Consider the following 23061-nt stretch of genomic DNA (forward strand, 5'->3'; position numbering starts at 1 on the left):
CTACCCTCACTCTCAGTCACATCACCCTGCTTTATATTCCTCATCACACTAACCACCTGAAATATGATTTGTTTAGGCCTTTTTGGTCTCTCACCCACCCACCTCTGCACTGAAAGTTTCACAAGTACAGGAATGTTTGGGAGTCTCATCGTTGAGAATCTGATGCAGAGCCCAAGGCCTAGCACACAATGGTCACTCAGTAAACACTTGTTGAATGAATGCATGTATTGATTTTCTATCTCCCTATGTTGCTTCTTCTAAGTAGAAAATGTCAATACTCTTCCCACAGAATTTACTCAGAGTTTCCTGAAACTAAGCCCCAAACCAGCCCCTTTCAACCCACCTCCAAAAAGCAAAGCAAATTGAGTTACCAATGATGACACCAACTTCGCAGTAGGGATCGTCATAGGCACACGTCATCATGGTCCCCACGGTGTCGTTGACCAAAGCCAGGATGTCCACATCTAAGTCCTGCTGGAACACAAGTCCCACAGGGCATCAGTGTGTGGGAGGGAGGTGCTATTCCCTTATTTTTCCCCATAGGGGAAGAAAAGTAATGAAGGTGCCTGGTTGAGAGAATCACTAGATCCTGCCTTCTGGGCCTGCCTGTAAGAAATAAGGCCTTTGTCCCACAGCAGTTGTCTGCCTTCAGTCAAGATGTTCTGACTTTTCCTGCTAACCCCTAGATCCTACACACCTGTGACTCAAGATGAACTAGCAAAACAGGAAAGAGCTGTTAGGGAAATTAAAATGGAGGTGGTCTTGTTCAGGATTCAAAATTAGGGGAGCAGGCCTCTGACTGACTTCCGACCTTGGCAGAACTACATGTCTGCTTGCAAGCACACTGGTGGTTACCAGCAAGTCAAGTGGCACTTTAGATAAGAAAAGGAGTGGGTCTTGGACTTTCTTAAGCCCCTAGAGACCTTGCTAGTCCCGCAGGGTCTAAGGAATCTTACGATTCACAAGTTGAAAAGAATAGCATGGTAAAAGTTAAAGGAAAACCAGAACTGCATTTTTATGTGAAAACTGATTAATAGTATCAGTTTGCAGGCTGGGATTATAAGCAGAAGCCCCCAGAACTGGAATTTGAAGTCTCACCCATGGTGTGGATGCACCACCTGGGACCCTTTTCCCAACTGGGGCTCCAGATTGCTATTACTTGGGACTTCCCAATGTTGTTGAAGTATGGACACAGGTTGTCGGCCCAGTTTGGTGATGTATACACTGTGAAGTCAAATGGGGCTTAGAAAGCATCACTGCGAACAAAGCTAGTGGAGGTGATGGAATTCCAGTTGAGTTACTTCAAATCCTGAAAGATGATGCTGTGCAAGTGCTGCACTCGATATACTACCAAATCTGGAAAACTCAGCAGTGGCCACAGGACTGGAAAAGATCAGTTTTCATTCCAATCCCAAAGAAAGGCAATGCCAAAGAATGCTCAAACTACCGCACAATTGCACTTATCTCACACGCTAGTAAAGTAATGCTCAAGATTCTCCAAGCCAGGCTTCAGCAATACGTGACCCATGAACTTCCAGATGTTCAAGCTGGTTTTATCACACGCTAGTAAAGTAATGCTCAAGATTCTCCAAGCCAGGCTTCAGCAATACGTGAACCATGAACTTCCAGATGTTCAAGCTGGTTTTAGAAAAGGCAGAGGACCCAGAGATCAAATTGCCAACATCCGCTGGATCATCAAAAAAGCAAGAGAGTTCCAGAAAAACATCTATTTCTGCTTTATTGACTATGCCAAAGCCTTTGACTGTGTGGATCACAATAAACTGTGGAAAATTCTGAAAGAGATGGGAATACCAGACCATCTGACCTGTCTCTTGAGAAACCTATATGCAGGTCAGGAAGCAACAGTTAGAACTGGACATGGAACAACAGACTGGTTCCAAATAGGAAAAGGAGTACGTCAAGGCTGTATATTGTCACCCTGCTTATTTAACTTATATGCAGAGTACATCATGAGAAATGCTGGGCTGGAAGAAACACAAGCTGGAATCAAGATTGCTGGGAGAAATATCAATAACCTCAGATATGCAGGTGACACCACCCTTATGGTAGAAAGTGAAGAAGAACTAAAGAGCCTCTTGATGTGAAAGAGGAGAGTGAAAAAGGAGAGTGAAAGAGGAGAGTGAAAAAGTTGGCTTAAAGCTCAACATTCAGAAAACTAAGATCATGGCATCTGGTCCCATCACTTCATGGAAAATAGATGGGGAAACAGTGTCAGACTTTATTTTTTGGGGCTCCAAAATCACTGCTGATGGTGATTGCAGCCATGAAATTAAAAGACACTTACTCCTTGGAAGGAAGGTTATGACCAACCTAGATAGCATATTTAAAAGCAAAGACATTACTTTGCCAACAAGGGTCCATCTAGTCAAGGCTATGGTTTTTCCAGTGGTCATGTATGGATGTGAGATTTGGACTGTGAAGAAAGCTGAGCGCTGCAGAATTGATGCTTTTGAACTGTGGTGTTGGAGAAGACTCTTGAGAGTCCCTTGGACTGCAAGGAAATCAAACCAGTCCATCCTAAAGGAGATCAGTCCTGGTTGTTCATTGGAAGGACTAATGTTGAAGCTGAAACTCCAATACTTTGGCCACCTCATGCGAAGAGTTGACTCATTGGAAAAGGCCCTAATGCTGGGAAGGATTGGGGGCAGGAGGAGAAGGGGACAACAGAGGATGAGATTGTTGGATGGCATCACCGACTCGATGGACATGGGTTTGGGTAGACTCCGGGAGTTGGTGATGGACAGGGAGGCCTGGCGTGGTGCGATTCATGGGGTCACAAAGAGTCAGACACGACTGAGTGACTGAACTGAACTGAACACTGTTATTGCTCTCTATTGCTTCTGTTTCTTCTATATATATTGAAATTATATATATGACATATTGAAATTAAGTTATATTGAAACACAGGGAGATAGAAAATTAATACATGCATTCATTCAACAAGTGTTTACTGAGTGATCATTGTGTGCCGTATATTGAAATTAAGTTAAATAATCTTCTAGAAAAAATTTAAATTGTTAAAAAAAATAAATAGGACTTTGTTAAGGTTTAAGGTCCAGGGGAGAAAAAGAGCAATTGAGACTGAAGAGTGAATGAAACCCATGCTCCTCTTTCATGGGTGAAGGCCTCTGAGCAATGAAAACATAAGGGACAGGTCTCCAGGACTCCAGCCAGTGCTTGAAGAACGCTGAGGAATCATGTTTATCCTAGGAGGAATGGTGCTTCCGGGAGAAAACACCCAAGTCCTCACCCACAGGGACATTTTAACCAGCCTCAGCCAAGTCCTCTCCGTGAGCAGCACCAGGGGTTTCCTGTTCTACCAAGTCAACTAGGGTTATTGCACCATGGTTCCACAAGGTTTGGGAGAGCATTTTAAAGCAAAATGAAAACAATAAGAGAAAAAGTATACAAAAGACTATGATAGCAACTTTAAAGAGAAAAAAGACTGGAAGGGTATACTTCAAAATATTTCTCACATTGTCAGTTGTAACAAGTCAACTGGGTTAATTTGTGTACTCAGCTCAGCCAGGAGCATGGCTTGCTTTAATAGTTCTTTAAATTATTGTAAAATGTATCCAACAAATAGAGATAATCAATGAGTGGGGTGTGGAAAATGGGACAGAGCCAGACAGGAAAGAAAATGACCTTTCATGCCTCAGAGAGGAAAGGTGAGGGTTGGCGCATCACACACACCATCAAGTCTAACCAAGACCCCCTGAAGAGGCTGTGGCAGCTGGGGAGGTCCCAGGGAAGTATGGGTCACCCTTCAACAGTGATTAGAACACTTGCCACATACCAGGCCCACAGGAGGGTTTATCCAAATTGGCGACATCTGTGCTACAGTGAGAACTTTCTTAAAATCAAGTCCTTCTCTGATTCTCCTTCAAGGGCAGGCACAGTAGAAGACAACCCTTCCCCACCCCCACAAGAGATAAGGGCCAGAACTAGGAGAGCTCCCCACACTAAGATGGGTTCCTTACCTGGTGTCTTTTCATAGCATTGGTCAGAGAGCTCACTACGTCTGTGCCCTGAACTCCCCTCGCCTTAAACTTCTTCGTCCATGAAAGCAGGATACCCTGGGGGAAGATATTAGATCCAGACAAAATCAAGAAGGCACTCAGTTCTGAAAATGAGCTGCAGAAATTTCATGCTTACTACAGTGGGTCCCTGGTAGCCTTCTCTTTAAGCTGAGTTGCACCAATTCTTTCATTTCCTTAGAGGCCTTTTCTAATAATTTTGACATGCTTATTACTCTCATCTGAGCAGTTTAAAACATACACAGGGGCAGAAAGAACAATGGCTGCAGAGTCAGAATGCTTGGGTTCACAATACATTTTCCAAGTCTTTTAACCTCCCCGAGTCTCAGTTTACTCATCTGGAAATGGAAACATCACCTCCCTGCCTCTGTCACAGGAGTGTTCTGATGGAAGTACCCGGAATGTGGTAGACAAATGATGTGTGCAGAATGTCTAGTTTGCCAGGTCCACAAAGCAGAACCAACGTGTTACCCTGTAAGACTCTTTTGGGGACTTAATTTCAACTTGGAAAAATGGATCTCAGTATGCATTATCAATTATCTGCTTACAAGTGGTGTTTCTCAAAGAGTTTCATGTCTAACATAGCAAATAATCACAGGATTTTTCAGACTGAAGGAGAACTTGGAGATTAAAAGATGCCCAAGGTTAGAGCCCAAACTTACAAACTCCCTGACTAGCCCCACCCACCTCAGCTTATGAATAAAGCAGACAAGCTTCAGAAAAGAAGGAAGTTGCTCCAAGTCTCATAGTCAGTGAAGGAGAGAGCCCAGTTGGAGCGCAGGTTTCTGACACTAACCCCCTCCCCCACACCCGTCTAACCCCCACCCCTACTTCAGAGATTAGGGTTTTTTTTTTTCCATGCACCACAGCACTACCTAGTGGTAGCTTCCCCTAACTTCTGCCCTCTTGGGCTATAGAGGAGTGAGAGATTGGTGGTGTCCCCCCAAAAAGGATGCCAGGGACAATGTGGGACCTGTTATGGGGAGATATAGGGGGAGTGGGGAATAAATGCATGTGACACATTGTTAAGTGGGGAAAAAAAGCTGTCCATACAGCATAACACCAGTGTTCAATACAGATACGATTGCAAGGGGCTCAGACAGTAAAGAATCCGCCTGCAATTCAGGAAACCCAGGCTCAGTCTCTGGTTGAGGAAGATGCCCTGGAGAAGGGAATGGCTACCCACTCCAGTATTCCTGCCTGGATATTTCCATGGACAGAGGAGGCTAACAGGCTATAGCCCACGGGATCTCAAAGAGTCGGACACGTCTGAGTGACCAACACTTTCATGACTGCAAGGAAAACCCAATAATTCTAGTAGTGGGTATCTCTGAAGGTTGGGATTAGAGGAGATTTCTATTTTCTTCTTTAAAGTTTTCGATTCCGACCCTCTTTTCTCTCGTTTTTTCCCCTTACCTTTAAGAATTATTGCCATTTTATCATCAGAAACACACACAGAAATTTTTCTTTGACTAAGACTTTTCTGTTTCCTCATTTAAACAAACAAAACAAAAACAAAATCACCTTCTCCTTTAAGTCCAATGCCCTGATCTTCTTTAATCATTTTTTAATGTCATAAAGATTCCTCCTCAGTCACAACTCCTCATATAGTCTTCCCTTTCCCACCTCCTTCTGCACCTACATGGCCGATCAGACCCCACCTTCTCCAAAGCCCTTATTTTCATGTCACAAATTTACATGCAGCAGAATCATGGTTAAACAGCTATGCCCACTCTTGGTTGTTATTACTAATGCATTTCCTTGTGACTGAAACTTCTACTTTAGACTTCTCTGAAAGGCAGCCTGGGAGGAAATTTTATAAAATGCAAGTAATTCAACTAGACTTTGAAGAGAAATATTTTCACCTTTACTTGATATAATCAAGCCTAGTTGCCTAGTTTAAATGTCATCTGAAAACACTCCTTGGGATACAGCACAAAATGGATCAAAATGCTTTCAGGCACCTGCTGGTATTTTTTAAAAAAACAATTTTATTTACTTACTTTTGGGCAGGGGCGGGGGGTGGCATGCTGCACAGCATGTAAAATCTTAGTTCTCTGACCACTGATCCAGTCTGCATCCCCCTATACTGGGAGCAGAGAGAATAAACCACTGGATCACCAGGGAGTCCCCTGCTGGCATTTTAAACAACTTTCTAGAGCTGTGTCTTTTTGGAAAATCAGTGTGGTCAGAGAGTTTGTGACCTTGGGCTGAGCAATTCTTGGCTGTGTGGCCTTGGATAAGTCTCTTAACCTCTCTGAACTGCAGTTTCCTGGAATATAAAATAGAAATAATTTTATCTGCCTCATATGATTGCTTTGGGATTTTAATGAGGTTATACACATGGGGAGTTCAACATAGTACAAATGTAAAAATCTGAGGTATAGTCTATCATCATTACCATAATCTTCCTTCTTCTTAAGGCCTCTGTTCCTAAGCTCAAATAAGAGGTGTTTAACTATCTGGAGAATTGAGGCCTGATTTCCTGACTCCCCCCACTTCCCCTACTGACTTGGGGGAACTGTGTTCTTTCAGCAAAGACAAGCAAAGCTCCACCTGGCCTCTTCTAACTTCCCCGAAACCTTTACACTATTTTCCCCCCAATTCTTTCTTTAGAAAATAACTAATCAGTAAACCTCAGCCCATATCCTATATAGATAGATGATGGTAAATTCCCATTCAATGGAATCCAGTAAATGATTGATTGCACCTTTCAGTTGTCAGATAGTTATCAAGCAGCTATTAAATATAAGACACTGTGCTTGAGACCCTAGAAATGGACAGGAAGAACAATATAAAATAGTGCCTGCCCGCCAGAAATATCTGTTCAGTTGAGGGACAAGGTACAAAAGCATGAAGAGATAAGTTGTATAGGGACATTCATTAAAACTTTTAAGCTACCATCGATGCACCAGGCACAGTGCTCTCAGCACATTACAGAGTCTTTGTCTAAGCTTCACCTCAGCCCAGCAAGTAGACAGTATCCCTATTTTACAGATAAGAAAACAAGGGACCCAAGAAGTTAAGTAACTTGCCCAGGGGATACAACATGTCCTAAGCCATGATTCAAAGCCAGGTCTATTAAATGTAAAAACCCACTCCCTTTCCACTATCTCATAATCAATAAATGTCTCAAGTCAACAACATCAAACACATCCCAAGTCAAGGTGGGTCCATGAACTGGTTGTGAGCTGGGTGCCATGATCAGTCTGGGCAGCAAGAGTTCAGGGACCATCACCCCAGGCAGGAGACCTGATTCAAGACAATAGCCTCCTGGTCCCAGAAATCTCACTGTTCTGTTATATGGCCCTTTATTTATTTTCACAGATTCACGTAAGATCAGGTTTCCCTTCTCCTCATTTACAAACTGATAATCTGAGACACAGAGAGGTGGATTACTGAGTGCCCAGCTGGCTAGTTGCGCAGCTAAGAGTACATCCCAGACACCAGGTCTGCTCAGTAACACTGTCACTCCAGTGACCCCACCTCAGCCCTCCTCCTAAGGGCTCACTGTAGAGGGAGACTCCCCCAGCCTTCCCCTTCTTATTCTAGTTAACTATGCCAGTGCTTCCAAGTGTGGTCGCCAGACCAGCAGCATCCATACCACCCAGTAACTATTAAAAATACAAATCTAAGGCTCCATTGGTTAAGAAACTCCTGCATGGGGCCCAGCAATCTGTGTTTAACAAGCCCTCCAGGGGTTCTGACCAAACCAAGGTCTGAGAGCCACTGAGCTTGGTGGTGAAAACATTTCACTCCTTGTGCTGTGCCCAGGGTAAATGTAAACTCAAGGCAGCTGCGTTATCATATTCTCTGTCTCACATGTCCACCTCACTGTTTAAAAACAAAGCAAAAACAAACAAGAAAACTCCTGCTGATCTTTCCTGTTCCCAGCCTGACCCCCTCACATGCCACATTCTCCAGCCCCAAACCCAAATCCTACACAGCTTATTCCCTCCTTGCACCAGTCTTACCTCTTCTAATTTAGTCTGTTTGCAGGGAAAGGAAAAGGTTAGGCCAAGAGGTAATTTCTTCTGCATCAATTCTTTGGTCTTCATGAAATCTGCCAGACAGTCAGCTACGTATTCAAACAGCTGCAGGGAAGAGAAAGCACAGGACACAGGGCTAAGGTCATCCAGAAGCTTGGTACCAAGGACCACCTTTGCAGAGCCCCCGGTGCTGGTACCTCTGCGCCGTTCCCTCGGATGATTTCATTGGGTGTTGGGTAAAACTGACTCTCCATCTGGACATTTCGTCTCCCCTCTTCAGAGACTTGCACCTTCAAGACTCGAAACTTGGATCCTCCAAGATCCAGGGAGAGAAATTCCCCATTTTCTATGAAAAATATAAACCCCCAAAAGTTATCCTTTACTGAGAGTCTGCTATACACAAGCTCTGCATTAGAAGTTGGACTATGATAAACATGAAATCTCACACCCCCACAAGCCAGGTATGCCCGTGTGCCAAGACTCTAGAAGTGTGACTGTCGATTTGCACCCTCCCAGTGAGGGGCAAAGTTGGGGTGTGACCCAAGTCTGCCTGCCTCTGCCGCCTCAGCCCTGCCCATTGGGCCATCCTGTAGGGAATAAATGTGTTCATCGGGAGAGGGGAATGTGAATGCACTTTAGGCAGGTGGTATTAGCAATGTGCCTTGAGAGACTTCTCCGGTGGTACAATGGATAAGAATCTGCCTGCTGACGCAAAGGACACGGATTCAGTCCCTGGTCTGGGAAGATTCCACATGCTACAGAGCACCTAAGACCATGCACCACAACTACTGAGCCCGCACACTGTAACTACTGAAGCCCATGCGTATAGAGCCTGTGCTCCTTCCACAACAAGGGGAAATGCTGCAAGGAGATGCCTGCACACCATAACTAGAGAAAGCCTGCAGGCAGTAAAAAGACCCAGCACAACCAAAAATTAAAAAAAAAAAAAAAGAAAGAAATGAGCCTTGAGGGTGGAGCTTATTCTAGCACACCACAATTGCCACAACCAGGAAGGGAGAGTTGATACTCCACAAAACTCAAATAAGGCAAACAAGACAGGAGGATTTCAGGGAAGAGAAACCAGCTTCATACAAGCCTCAATCTCATGGACAGAGAGAAAATACTCTAGGAGGGAAGGGAGACAAGCACCTAATCCTGACCCTCAAGGAGACAAGGATGCTTAATATTTTCGGCCAGAGTCATTCCAAAAGGAGAAAATGTAACACGACCTAGCCCAGTATAAGACAGATGCTATTAATAAGAAGGTAGAAATGACACATGTGTTGGGTGAGGCGGCCCATCCTGATGATTTCAACTCAGTCCTCAGGATCCACCCAGCCAGAATTCCTGCCTAGGACCCTGCCAGTGTCTTTAGCATCAGCCACAGATATGGGATGGGAGCTCATGTGTGCAGACCAACAAGTCTTGAACCAACAAGTCTTTGTATAAAATTAACTGTGCTGGAAAATTGGCTGAATGTACCAGGCATGCTTCATGACATATACCCAAGGCACGTATAAATGAAACTCCATGCATACCAATCTGGTCACCCAAATGGCCTTTTTTTTGTACCATGTGACCCTAGACACAGCTGCCTGAATCTAAGGGACCAGCTGGCCATTCAGATTCATTCCTTGTAAAGTGTGAAATAAAACACAGCGGGAAATTGCTAGTAGGTGGTAAAAACAGAAATGGAAGCGTCCTGCACACCAGAGGTCAGCTGGTAGCCAAGGTGGCCACATGGATGTAGACTGAAAGCATAGACATTGGCTTTCCTGCCCTGGCTTGTGCTGTGTCTGCCATGTGCCCCTATTCCTTCTCCACTCTCGAGTGTAGCATCTCTCAAAGGTGTACAGGGACTGAATGGGTAGATTTCTGGAGATTCACAATCTCCAAGGGGAGAAGCCTGGGAAACTGTATGTTTAGGAATTACCCCATTGAAGTGAAAGTGAAGTCGCTCACTTGTGTCCGACTCTTTGGACTATAGCCTACCAGGCTCCTCCATCCATGGGATTTTCCAGGCAAAAGTACAGGAGTGGGTTGCCATTTCCTTCTCCAGGGGATCTTCCCAACCCAGGGATCGAACCCGGGTCTCCTGCATTGTAGGCAGACATTTTACTGTCTGAGTCACCAGGGAAGTCCCCCAGGAATTACCCCAGGTGAGTCTTAGGCAAGTGTGGGACTTTTGTCCCAGTGCAGACCTCTGGGGCCCTCAGCTGATAACACAGAGGCTGCTGGTCTCACCCGCAAGGCTCAGCCTCCAGGCAGCCTAGGAGGCTGCCTGGAGGCAGAGGTCAAGAAGAAAGGCCACTGGAGAGGGGCCTAAAGAATCACTGACACACTCACATCACAAGATGGGCACTTCCTGTCCCCCTTCCCTTGTGACTGGTGGAGGAGAAGGCACAAATGACAACCATGCTTTTAAGGCACTTGTAAGAACAGTCAAGCGCAGCTCCCTGACTGACAGCTGGGAGGTAACTAAGGCTCTATCAGGTTACCCGCCTCAGGCAGGTTCAGATGAAGGAGGAGAAACTAGACAGTGGGCCAATGCTGAAGGATTTCTTCTGGAAACTGCACACATTTGAGAAATGGAGGCCCCAAGAGATTAGGAAATACTCCTGAAATCAGACCAGGAGCTCACAGGAGCTCCATAGAACTTGGAACATTTTGGAGAGTTTCAAACATTCCTTGCCCATGACTTCATCTGATGCTACCAAACCTACAAGTTGGTGGACAAACTGGCCACATCTCTTTTACTAATGAGAACAGGGGTACAGTGATTCTGGGGCTTGACAAAGGCACATGGCTCCACAGGGACTCTGGGCCCAGGGACCTCACTGCTGCAGAATCCCTAGTAAGACTGATTGTGTAGTGAGAGGCTCTGAGGAGACCGCAAAGACAGGAGGTGGTGTCTCTTTGGCCTGATGAGGAGGTAATTTCTAAAACTTTGTCAGTTTCATTTCCAAACCTTCCTGAAGCAGCTAGCAGCCTCCAGACCATTGAAGGCCACGTTCCTTCACTTCAGGGGACATACCTCTACAAGAAAAGCCAAAGCACCGGAAGCCAGGAGGACTCCGACCTGGTGCTCCCCAACACACACACCTCATGACTCAGGTGCTTCTCAGAATGGCCCCAGAGGACCCATCAAGGACCACAATCTTCTCAGCATTCTCAAAGAGCAGTGTCAGAACTCAGCAGAGATTTCAAAGCAGGACTGTCTCTTTTCACAGCTTGTATTTCTCCATGTGGTGCAGTGCCCATGCCACACAACCCCCACCAGCAAGGGAATGGGTCTTTCCCATCACAGTTCACAGGAGCCTCTCAAAGGGCAGAGCCAAGCAACTTTGGCCTAGGTGTTCTCCCAGAGGGGCCCAGAGCCCTGCTAATCCAATCAAAGGTCCCTGAGAGCTCCCTAAACTTTAGTCCTTGTTCCCTTGGAAGCCCCAAAGCCCCTGCTGGAGCTTGGTTGGAGCACTGGGACTCTGACATTGGGGGGAGCCCCTTGGTCCTCATTGCTGTCATCTGACTTGGGGATAAGAGCTCCACCATGGGGTTCTTATGGGGATTGTATGAGACAGCGAGTCTCTAGCACCCCATGACCACAGGAGGTGTGTAGTAGATACCAATTTCTTTCTTTCCTATGGCTTTACCCAGAGGCTGAGAGTAGAGCAGTTTGATGGCAAAATAGTAGTTCCCACAAGATGTTTATATCCTGATCGTGGGTCCTATGAATATATTAAGTTCTGTGACAAGAAGGAACGAAGGTTGCCGATAGAATCAAAATTGCTTATCAGTTGGCCTAATGTAATCACAGGGTTTTAAAATATGGAAGGAGGAGGCAGAAGGGTCAGAGTCAGAGATTTGAAGACGCTACACTGGGGCTTGAAGATGGGAAGGGCATGAGCCAGGGAACATAGGAAGAGCTGGAAAAGGTGAGGAAACAGAGAGACTCTTCCCGAAAGCCTCCACAAGGAACTCAGCTCGGCCACATCTTGATGATAGCCCTTGATTATAGACCCATCTCAGACTTCTGACCTGTGGGGCTGAAAGAAAATACATTTGTGTTGCTTAGAGCTACTAAGTGTGTACTAACTTATTACAGCACCAAGAGAGAACACATTTTACAGACAGAAAAATTAAGGCTAAACATTTTGCCAAAGGTCACTGATGAATGACAGACCTGGGCCTAAAACTCAGGTTTCTTCAATTACCATTTAATATTTTTCCACTATACTATCTTCCACTTCTGGCTATCTGTAGCCCAGAACCTAGGTACCTAGGTGTGAAATGCCATTTACTATCCATTCTGCAAACATTTCAGGCCTAATATGCATCCAGGACTATGCAGCGCACAGAGCACTGTGGTGAAAAAGATGCAGACTCTGCCCTCAGGGAGCATTGGTCCAGTGGGAAGACTCTCATACACAGCAGGGTGACAAGCAGCTAAGCCAGCATGGGGATGCTTCCCAGGTGGAGTCAGTGATCTCTACACTAAGGTGGAAAGGCCAGGTTGGTGTTCATAAGGGGAAGAGTGTTGGGATGCTCTAGCAGGAGAGGGAACAGAATGTGTAGGGCCAAGGCAGGCAGAGAGAAAGCAAGATGCATTTGAACTTTGGCTCAAAACTTTTGGTATGGAACATGACTGAGACACAGACAGTCAGGGAGGTGGGAGGAGGAATGTGGAGAGAGGGCTTGGAGAGGTAAGCCAGGAAACAGGAGACCACTTCAGGTACCCATCAGCCAAAAGGGACCCAGGGGGAGCAGCGTCCCTGGCCGCCCCCAGCCTCACTCACCCGAGCCATCTGGAATGGCCCTGACGAAGGTGGGCAGCATCTTCACCGAAGCTGTGGGGTTGGTGTCCTTCCCCAGGCCCTTCTGCATTTCCGCCTGGAACCGAGCCATGATGTCCAAAAGGGTCTCATCGGAGAGGCGCATGTGGTACAGGAACCTGTCCACCTGGAACAGAGGGCAGAGTGATCAGGGTTGGCTGCTGGGGGCACCTGCCCTCCATTCAAGGCTGTTAATTCCCACTCCAGGCAGGAAGCTGCATTCCTGACTCAGGAGAGCTTATTTATTTTTTTTTTTTAAGGTTTATTTATTTATTTTTGGCTCTCCCAGGTCTTCATTGCTGTGCACGGGCTTTCTCCAGTTGCAGCGAGCAGGGGTCACTCTCCAGCTGTGGCATGCAGGCTTTTCACTGTGGTGGCTTCTCTTGAGGAGCACAGGCTCTAGGATGAGTAACTGTTGCTCATGGGCTCAGTTGCCACACGGTATGTGGGATCCCCCCAAAGCAGGAACCCATGTCCCTCACATTGGTAGGCAGACTCTCAACCACTAGACCACCAGGGAAGTCCCTGGGACAGCTTCTTGATGTGGATCCCCAAAGGTCCCTTGCCTGACCCCTCACTGAGCTTAGAAGAACAGAATGGAATGGAAAACTGAGGGGTAAGGGGTAGGGACTTCTTCCTCTGAAGGACAAGCTCTGAGGAAAAAATGGTTCCCCCACTTTTCTGATGGAACAATAGAGGGGCAAAAACAAGGACTCAGTTTCTAATTCCCAGTTCAAGACCCTCACCATTTTCCCATTGCCTCTCCACTGGAAGAGACTCACTTATAGAGTGAACCTTAAATTCCAAAACAGGGAAGCTTTCTTTTATGTAATGATAATAACAGGTATTCACATGTTTCCCCTTGCTTATGGGCTGCTAGGAAGCTCAAAGCTAAATTCAATTTCCAAGTACACTCTCTGAAGTCCAGTGCTTTATTTATTTATTTTTTTAAATAAATTTATTTATTTTAGTTGGGGGCTAATTACTTTACAATATTGTAATAGTTTTTGCCATACATTGACGTGAATCAGCCATGGGTTTACATGTGTTCCCCTTCCTGGACCCCCCACCCACCTCCCTCCCCATCCCATCCCTCTGGGTCATCCCATTGCCCCGGCCCTGAGCCCTTGTCTCATGCATCGAACATGGAATGGTGTTCTGTTTCACATATGATAATATACATGTTTCAATGCTATTCTCCCAGAACGTCCCACCCTCACCTTCTCCCTCAGACTCCATAAGACTGTCCTATGCATCTGTGTCTCTTATTCTGTCTCGTATATAGGGTTATCATTACCTTCTTTCAAATTCCATATATATGCATTAGTATACTGTATTGGTGTTTTTCTTTCTGGCTTACTTCACTCTGTATAATGGGTTCCAGTTTCATCCATCGCCATAGAACCGATTCAAATGTATTTTTTTTTAATGGCTGAGTAATATTCCATTGTGTATGTGTACCACAGCTTCCTTATCCATTCATCTGCTGATGGACATCTAGGTTGCTTCCATGTCCTGGCTATTGTAAACAGTGCTGCGATGAACATTGGGGTGCACACGTCTCTTTCAATTCTAGTCCAGTGCTTTAAATTTCCTTTTTAACTGAGGTTGTTCTAACTAAGATGAAATTTAATTTTTAAAGCCAGCTCAAATTGCTATTGGAAATGAGTGGATGTCACTCACATAATCAGAAAATTGGGACAAAGGACAAATGCCCCAATGGAGGAAAGATATAAAAATTATTCTTGCTGTACACAGTCCATTTTAAGGTAGGAATTCACATCTTACTACCTCCCTCCCCATACTAACACTAGTCACTCGGTGGCATGGCATGGACTCCCAGGGCTCGCTGGGTTGGAAAATCAGGAGAAGGGACAGTGGGGCAGGTGCCCTGTGTTGCCACCCTGCTTTATATACTGAACAGCCTCTCTATTCACCCAGGTCACAAGAAGGCTTGATCTCGGCACATTCCTGTAGGAATTGCTTCCCCGCACTTTTCCCTAAGGCTAAGAACATTGGTTGCTATCTAAAAAGTGTTTTTGTGTATGATATCTCATCTAATCTCCAAGATATCCATTTGAGTTTCCTGCACTGCAGGCAGATTCTTTACCGTCTGAGCCACCAGGGAAGCCCCTTGAGGCAGCCAGGTAAGGCCAAAATGATGGCTCTTAATTGAGAGATGGGGACTCCAAGGCTCAGAGCCATTAGGAGAGCTATAGGTCAGGGGCAGCACTGGGACTCTAATTCCTCCACGTTCCTCACTCCACTGGCCTGGTTTTGCTTCACAGCTTTGTGCAGGACCTGCAAGTCCAACAGACAAATTATACCAAAGCCAGGAGTCACATGACCTTTATCATAAGACAGGTACCCAGCCTTCAGCCAAGCCTAGAGGGCAGGCATCTCAGTTCAGTCCAGGGCCAGTATGGAGCCCTAAGCCAGTGAAGTGGTCCATGGCTTTGGGGGTTTGGGGGCCAGAAAGAGGCCAGAAGGCCATCAGAGAGCCATTAACAAAAGAGGACAATTGGGCTTTCGGCATATTTGAGGAGATAGGATGGAACCAGGTCATGCTTCATTAAGGGCTTTCTGTTCACTCTGAGTCTGTTTATGACTACTTGGTTGGCACAGCAACAGACAAGGAGACAACCAACAGAAAGGACATGACCCAAGTAATTGGGGCTCAGAGAAGGGTGAGATGTGGCCCTCAGGAACTAAACTTGCTCCTTTACCACCCCAAGGCCCTTCAGACAGTGGCCCTGAGCCTACTGCTCATTTCTTCCCATCCCCAGAGTATAATGAGCTTCTCTAGGCATTCCCATAGCATCATCCTTTGTAAGTAAGTACGGTTTTGAGGCCCTTTGGCAGTCGTTTGCCAGCTGACGTTTAAAAGAGTCATTCATGACTTGGGGTTACTACTCCTGCTGTTTAAATAAGTTAAAGTTATGTCAAAAAAAAATGTCAACTAGCATGGCTTTCTTGTTTTGTATATTTTTTTAATCTTCCACAACACCTGGTAAAGTAGCTAGAAAAGAATGAAACCTACGTTGGGACAAAAAGGCTACATTTTAAACCTGAACAGGTGATTTGAGGACCATATAACCAGGAACACACATTGCAGGCACCAAGGAAGGTACTTGAGTTCAGAAAACCAAGCCTACTCTTGGAGTGACTCACAAATGATGTGACATGAGATATTTCTAAACAAAAGAACCAACAAGTAGCACATTTAACATATAAAGAGCAAATTCAAAAATGTAAGCTCAAAGCTGCTGAATTACAGAATGTGGGAGCTGGAAGGGACTTTACAGATCACTTAGTCCAAAGGTCCCATATTATGAATTGAGAGTCATAAAATGGTTCAACTCTTGGACCCAGTGATTTCACTTCTGGAAACCTACCCTTAGGAAACAATCCCAAATATGGAGAACATTAAATGCATGTCTATGTTTAATATAGCAATATTTTAATTGGCAAAAAACAAATGTTTGTGAAAGTAGCTGAATGTCCAAAAAGATGGGGAAGTTTAAATTATGGCATATCCAACTTGATTGAATATTGTTATTGTTTAGTCACTAAGACTCTTTTTCAACCCCATTAACTGTAGCCCAGTGGCTCCTTTGTCCATGAAATTTTCTGGGCAAGAATCCTGAAGTGGGTTGCCATATCCTTCTCCAGGGGATCTTCCTGACCCAGAATTGAACCCACGTCTCCTGCATTGGCAGATGGATTCTTTTTTAAAAATTTATTTATTTTTTAATTGTGGCAGGTGGATTCTTTACCATTAAGCCACCAGGAAAGCCTCAACAGAATATTAGGAATGTATTAAAATGATAATTATGGAGAAATCTATATACATGGTTACGATATAACAGTAAGTGAAGGACAGATCCAGAACAATATGTACCATACAACTATAAAAACATCCACTGTTAAAAAAGACTACAAAGTCTGCCACATGACAAATATGACAGTGTTTATGAGAAGGATAGGACTAAAGGTAACATCTCCACTTTTTGCAATGTTGACTTACTAAACTGTAAAAAGTACACATAGAAAACCCTAGCCAGTCCTTCTCTTATGAATGAACAATCTGCAGGTCAGTGACCAAACTCAGCTCAATGCTATCAATAGGTCAAATAATGTCAATGCATGGAATTGGAAAAGCAGCTGTAAGAGTGGTTTCTCCTTTCTCTTCTTATCTTCCCTCTCTCTCTCTTTCCCTTTCATCTTCCTTTCTGTTTTGTTTTCATTTTAATGTTGGTATAAGCAGGTTTCAAAAATCATCCCAGGTTCTGAATACTAACACTTGCGGGCAAGTAGGGCCCAGGATCTTGACAACTCTCAATGCAGGAAGCACAGAAACTCTGGAGGGGGCTGGCTGCTTGACTGGGAGGGAGAAGGAGCCCATGCCTTTTGACCAGGTGTAGTCACCATGAGGAGGGTGAATGAGTTGTTGTTTCTCTGAACCTGTGACTCATCCAAGCAGCTCATAAAACCTTGCTATGCCAGACACCTGCTGGCCCATTCACTCCAGGTGGCTGGAAAATGTTCCTGACTATCCTTGCTCACCTCACTCTTAGCTTTCTCCCCGGAGAGAGAGGGGTCACCTCCAGGCCTTGACAAACACCAATCCTCCTCCCAGAAGGACTGAGAACAGATTGGTGGAGGCTGCGTACCTTGCCTCCTGGGCCTGCACCTGGGCTGGTGGACAAACATGTCCAGCCTGATTCCAGGGTGTGACTAAAGGTTAACCACCACAAAGGGGCCCAAGGAAATGAAACTCATTTGCTAGAACTGGAGGTACAGAGGTTGCAAAGACTCCCCTTGGGGGCTAGAGAGACACCAGGCAGCTTGCATCTTGACTAAGAAGTAAATGAATTCTTAAGCAGTGCTGTTTAGCACTTTTCCACCTTCTTAAGCTAGTAGACTGAGCGACTTCACTTTCACTTTTCCCTTTCATGCACTGGAGAAGGAAATGGCAACCCACTCCAGTATTCTTGCCTGGAGAATCCTAGGGATGGCGGAGCCTGGTGGGCTGCCGTCTATGGGATCACACAGAGTCGGACACGACTGAAGCGACTTAGTAGTTAGTGAGCTAGTAGAGGGCTCCATGAATCTAACTGACAAATGAAAAGTCAGATAACAACTCTGACTGATTTACAATATTTTAAGATTTGCTGCAACCTGCAACCCAGCTCCCTAATGAACAGAATGTAGTGGGAGGTTATCCCACCCAGCGCAGGATGGCTGCCCGAAGGTGCCATGCTTCCTACCTTTCAGTTTGAAAGGCTAGGAATCATCATGACACAATGGAAAGAATGCTGGAGGAGGAGTCAGGGGCTTGGGTTTAATCCCTGCTGCTGCTGCTGCTAAGTCGCTTCAGTCGTGTCCGACTCTGTGCGACCCCATAGACGGCAGCCCGGCAGGTTCCGCCTTCTCTGGGATTCTCCAGGCAAGAATACTGGAGTGGGTTGCCATTTCCTTTTCCAGTGCATGAAAGGGAAAAGGGAAAGTGAAGTTGCTTAGTCGTGTCCGACTCTTAGCGACCCCATGGACTGTAGCCTACCAGGCTCCTCCGTCCATGGGATTTTCCAGGCAAGAATACTGGAGTGGGGTGCCATTGCCTTCTCCGGGGTTTAATCCCTACTCCACCTTAAATACCTGGGTAATCTTGGCTAAACCAACCTACTGGCAGAAGGAGAAGAGGATAACAGAGGATGAGATGATTGAATGGCATCACCAACTTGATGGACATGAGTTTGAGCAAGCTCCAGGAGTCGGTGATGCAAGTCAGGAATCGGGAAGCCTGGTGTGCTGCAGTCCTTGGGGTCACAAAGAGTCAGACACGACTGAGCAACTGAACTGAACTGACCTGCTGGGAGGACCTCTGGTATCTATAAATTGAGAGATTCTAATGCCCAGAGCCCTGCCACTGGTGTGGCTAGAGTGGCATGCTGGCCTCATTCCAGGCTGCCAGGAGAGAATGCTGTTGGCCTCCAGCCTTGGCAACTTTTAATCAGTCCACCATGGAATCAGTTTCATAGACAGGTTTCTTAGGCAAAGTGGCAAAATAATGCACATCGTTAATAGCACACCCCTGGCAAACAGCACATACCAATAATTTATATTTTGATTACTATACATGGAATCTCACACCCCTTTTGGTGTTTGCATTTATATCTTTTCAAGCACGTGAAAAATCATGTGAATTACTTCTAAAGTTCTCAAATTCTTTAAAAAAAAAAAAAGACAAAATGATTCTCCTTTGTAGCCCTCCCTCCTAAACATCCCTCACATCAAACACAATCATCTCCAGGCTTTCTAAAGACTTTCTCCTCATCCCTTTCCCGTCTGGTGTCTGCCAGGAATTTTCGAGTGAAATTGAAGGCTCAGGACAGTATGCAATGTACAGCTGGTGGGAGATTTACCTCTTTGTCCCCTTCTGTGAGTTTTTTTTTTTTTTTTTAACCGCTCCTGTGTGCCTGTGCCTATTCTAATAAGCTCTCTTAAATCTTTTCACGTGTAGGGGTCAGTTAACTCTATCAGGGAAGACAGAACCAGGTATCTCTCAGCTCTGAGAATGCTTACCTTCTTGATCTGATCCTCCTTCAGCTTGGTGAAGTAAAACGCCATCAAGTGTACCGCAAACATTTTCTCCAAGTTTGGTTTCTCCTGAGGTGAGCAGAGGTTTCCGTGCCGTGTTACTCCTACGTCTCTGGAGAGCTGCCCACTTCCAGTCCAGCCTGGAGGCCTCTGGGGAACTAGGTGCTACAGATTAAATACTTTCAGGCTGCCTAGTTCAATGATTAAACTTCACCTCCAGTCTCTGGTCCCTCCCTCCAGCACACACTCGATTGTCTAATAGGAGGCTCGAGGTGGTAGCTGAGGGTTGGTGGAGGGCAGGCAAGGGGTGGGTTGCTTGACTCTTTGAGAACTGGGTGTCACAAAATCTCATTGCTAAGCAACATGCTCAAGCTAGTGCCCCACCAAGCCCACTCAGCCGAGGAAAATCTTCTGAGGAGTTGACCATTAAACAAAGCCAATTCCCAACCAGCTGAGCTGCTCTACAAAAGTCTAGTCTCAGGCTTTTCTCTTTGGTCCTTTCTTCTCAACACAGGGATGTAACTCTTGGGTCCCTGCTCTTCTAGAGCACTATCTTAATTAAGACGAAGTATTGCCCTGGTCAGAAGATTTCAAGAATGTTGGGGCAAATTCCTTCATTTGTGACAGATCAAGATCTCCTAGCTAACAGCCTGTGGTAATGGAAAAAAAAATCAATAAAGGTTTATCTTTTCAGAATGGTAAGCCAGAAAACCTTGATTTCCCAGATAAGGAACTAGGAAAAAAATATCCATGAGAAGAAATGAAATCACCTGTACTCATTGTACTCACTGTGCTATTGGCGAGAAAATTCGAAGTCACAAGCGGGAAATGCCTCAGGCCACTAGGATATTTGGTTCACGTATCTCACTCATCATACTTGATGTGAGGAGGGCCCAAAAGGAGCCAATGTATGGGTACAACAGACCTTGCATTCTTCCTGCAGTCATTGGTCAGCTAATAAAATCAACAACAATGTTAACAACAGCAGCTAACATGGATGGAACACTTACTATTTCCGTTTTATAAATGTGAATACTGAGGCCCAGAAAGGTTAATTTACTCAAAATCACAAAGCTTGCAAATAGTACAATGAGGAATCTAATCCAAGAGTTTCATTTCAGGGCCCAGCTCTTAACCAATACATAACATTGCCTTTCTTCTTTTTCCATGTGATAGATATTAATGGCTACTACTAGCAGGCAATGGCAACCCACTCCAGTACTCTTGCCTGGAAAATCCCATGGACGGAGGAGCCTGGTAGGCTACAGTCCATGGGGTCGCTAAGAGTCGGACACAACTGAGCGACTTCACTTTCACTTTTCCCTTTCATGCACTGGAGAAGGAAATGGCAACCCACTCCAGTATTCTTGCCTGGAGAATCCCAGGGGGAGCCTGGTGGGCTGCCGTCTATGGGGTCGCACAGAGGCGGACACAACTGAAGTGACTTAGCAGCAGCAGCAGCAGCATTCTGTTGGGTTATTGTCAAGAATTCCAACTACAGTTGACCCTTGATAACACAGGGTTTGAACTGCATGGTTCCACTTATATGTGTATTTTTTCAACAGTAAATACTACAGTAGTACATGATCCAGGGCTGGTTGAATACTGCAGATGTGGAATCGCAGATACGGGGGAACCACATACATGGTGGGCCAGCTGTTAACTGTTAAATTTTAGACTGCATGGAAGGTCTGGTGCCCCTAACCTCTGAGTTGTTCAAGGGTCAACAGTACTTGGAAAACTAAACATAAAGACATCACTACAACAGGATTTCCCAGTTGGGGGAAATGGCTAAATAAGGAAATTTCTGACCATAACGTCCCAAACACTAACCAAACACTTCCTAAAATTAGCAACTGACTGATGTTAATGAGGGTCAGATGGGCACCCCAGTGTTTGTCTGCTCCCATAGGCACCTGCTCTACACTACAAAGGGAAAACACTGTTTCCTGGTCAGCTCAACAGCCAGTTTTGTTTGCTTTTCAGCAGCATAATCTCATTAATCAAGACAATTTCCAGACAATTGCCAGGGTGAGAACCTTCAACAGCTGCCTCTTCAGAAGGCACTGATTCTCCAATCAATGCTCGCTACCCATCCATCATGTGGATGAGCCACTAGAGGTTTAGCCTGAGCCCAGGATGCTTGATTACAATTACTCAAATACTTTTCTCAGATTGATATAAAACCCTCTCTCAGACTGGGAAACACTATCCTTTTCAGTGTGTTTACCCCTCAGACTCTTTCAGCTCCGTTGTCATTCCTACGAGCAAGCAAAGGTTAATCTTCATTTGTTGACACTACTTTACATGTGGAATTGTTGGTTTCCTGAGACAGATCATGTTGTCCCTGAGTCTACACTGGATGAGGATAACATCCTGGGCAGGTCACCTACCCATGAGGGATAACAGCATTGTCCTAATTCCTTCATTTAAAAAGTAACCTCTGAGGTGCAGTGTGGCACCAAGGTCATCGATCTATTCAACAAGAGGATAAGGGGTTACGATGACTCATGGACAAAAGGACACAAAGCTATAACCAAAGATCTCTGCAATCTTGTGGTTGCTTCTATGTGCCAGATAGGCAGCCTCTGGAATTTTAATCAGGCAAAAGACACCAGAGGATATTCATCAGTTGCATCATTCCATTTTTTAATCTAAGCACATTAGCATCTATTCATACATTCCAGGTCTGAGTTGGATAACTAAATCAAGAAGCTTAATGACCATAAAGATCATATGTATTTGGACTCATCTAGCTCAGCCCTTGCAACTTATAGACTAAATAATTAGATTATTTTGCCATCCTTCATTTGATTATTTCAGTTCAACCATTGGAATTTTTCACCCTTATTAAAGCTCTGTGGGAGACTTCCCTGGCAGTCCAGTGGTTAAGACACTACACTGCCTCTGCTGGGAGCACAGGTTCAATCTCTGGTCAGAAAATTAAGATCTTGCATGCCACATGCCACAGCAAAATTAAAAAAAAAAAAAAAAGCTCTGTGTAGCTATTCAATGATATGCAAGTCTTATAAGCACTTAGATTTTGCTTAAGAACACCATTTGAGGGTTGGCCAGCTAAATGACAATTTTTTTTGCCTTTTGTTCAGTTGCTAAGTCACGTTCGACTCTTTTGCAACCCCATGGACTAACCTGCCAGGCTCCTCTGTCCATGGGATTTCCCAAACAAGAATACTGGAGTGGGTTGCCATTTCCTTCTCCAGGGGATCTTCCTGACCCAGGAATTGAACCCACATCTCCTGCATTGGCAGGTGGATTCTTCATGGCTGAGCCACCAGGGAAACCGAGTAACCTTTTAGTTAAAATGTATTATCTGTCTGGCCCAAATCTTCCATGTAAGAAGGAACTCTCTGACATCTATACACACTTCTGTTTCCATAGAGCTGGCCCTTAGGGGAAGACCTAAAGACAATATCTACTTTCCTTTAAGTACTGAGCATAGCAGAAAGATAAGAAATCCAGCAGAATTAACCTATTATTTAGTAAACACTTGTGTAATATTTACTGGGTGTTTTACAATATTAATTCCCATAGCAACTATCATTCTCTTCTATTTTACAAACAAAT

At 45.0% G+C, this 23061-nt stretch overlaps 1 protein-coding gene across 7 annotated transcripts in view; it reads right to left on the reverse strand.

The window, feature by feature from the left end:
* The window catches only part of LOC145537485 (hexokinase HKDC1), a 54127-nt gene that overhangs the window by 24456 nt on the left and 6610 nt on the right, over window positions 1-23061 (reverse strand). For 4 of the 7 annotated variants that reach the window (XM_081568213.1, XM_081568186.1, XM_081568196.1 and 1 more), the window contains exons 1-6: window positions 19462-19524; window positions 12841-13003; window positions 8245-8393; window positions 8033-8152; window positions 4002-4097; window positions 372-471 (exon numbers count right to left, since the gene is read on the reverse strand). In XM_081568213.1, coding sequence (XP_081424339.1) covers window positions 372-471; window positions 4002-4097; window positions 8033-8152; window positions 8245-8393; window positions 12841-13003; window positions 19462-19524 — 691 coding nt within the window. Of the gene's footprint in view, window positions 1-371; window positions 472-4001; window positions 4098-8032; window positions 8153-8244; window positions 8394-12840; window positions 13004-19461; window positions 19546-20265; window positions 20431-23061 lie in introns of those variants that run through there. The other 3 variants (XM_081568166.1, XM_081568178.1, XM_081568170.1) reach the window with 3 other exon arrangements.

This window comes from Giraffa tippelskirchi, chromosome 2, assembly GCF_054371585.1.
Source record: "Giraffa tippelskirchi isolate mGirTip1 chromosome 2, T2T-mGirTip1v1.2.pri, whole genome shotgun sequence".
Classification (NCBI taxonomy): domain Eukaryota; kingdom Metazoa; phylum Chordata; class Mammalia; order Artiodactyla; family Giraffidae; genus Giraffa; species Giraffa tippelskirchi.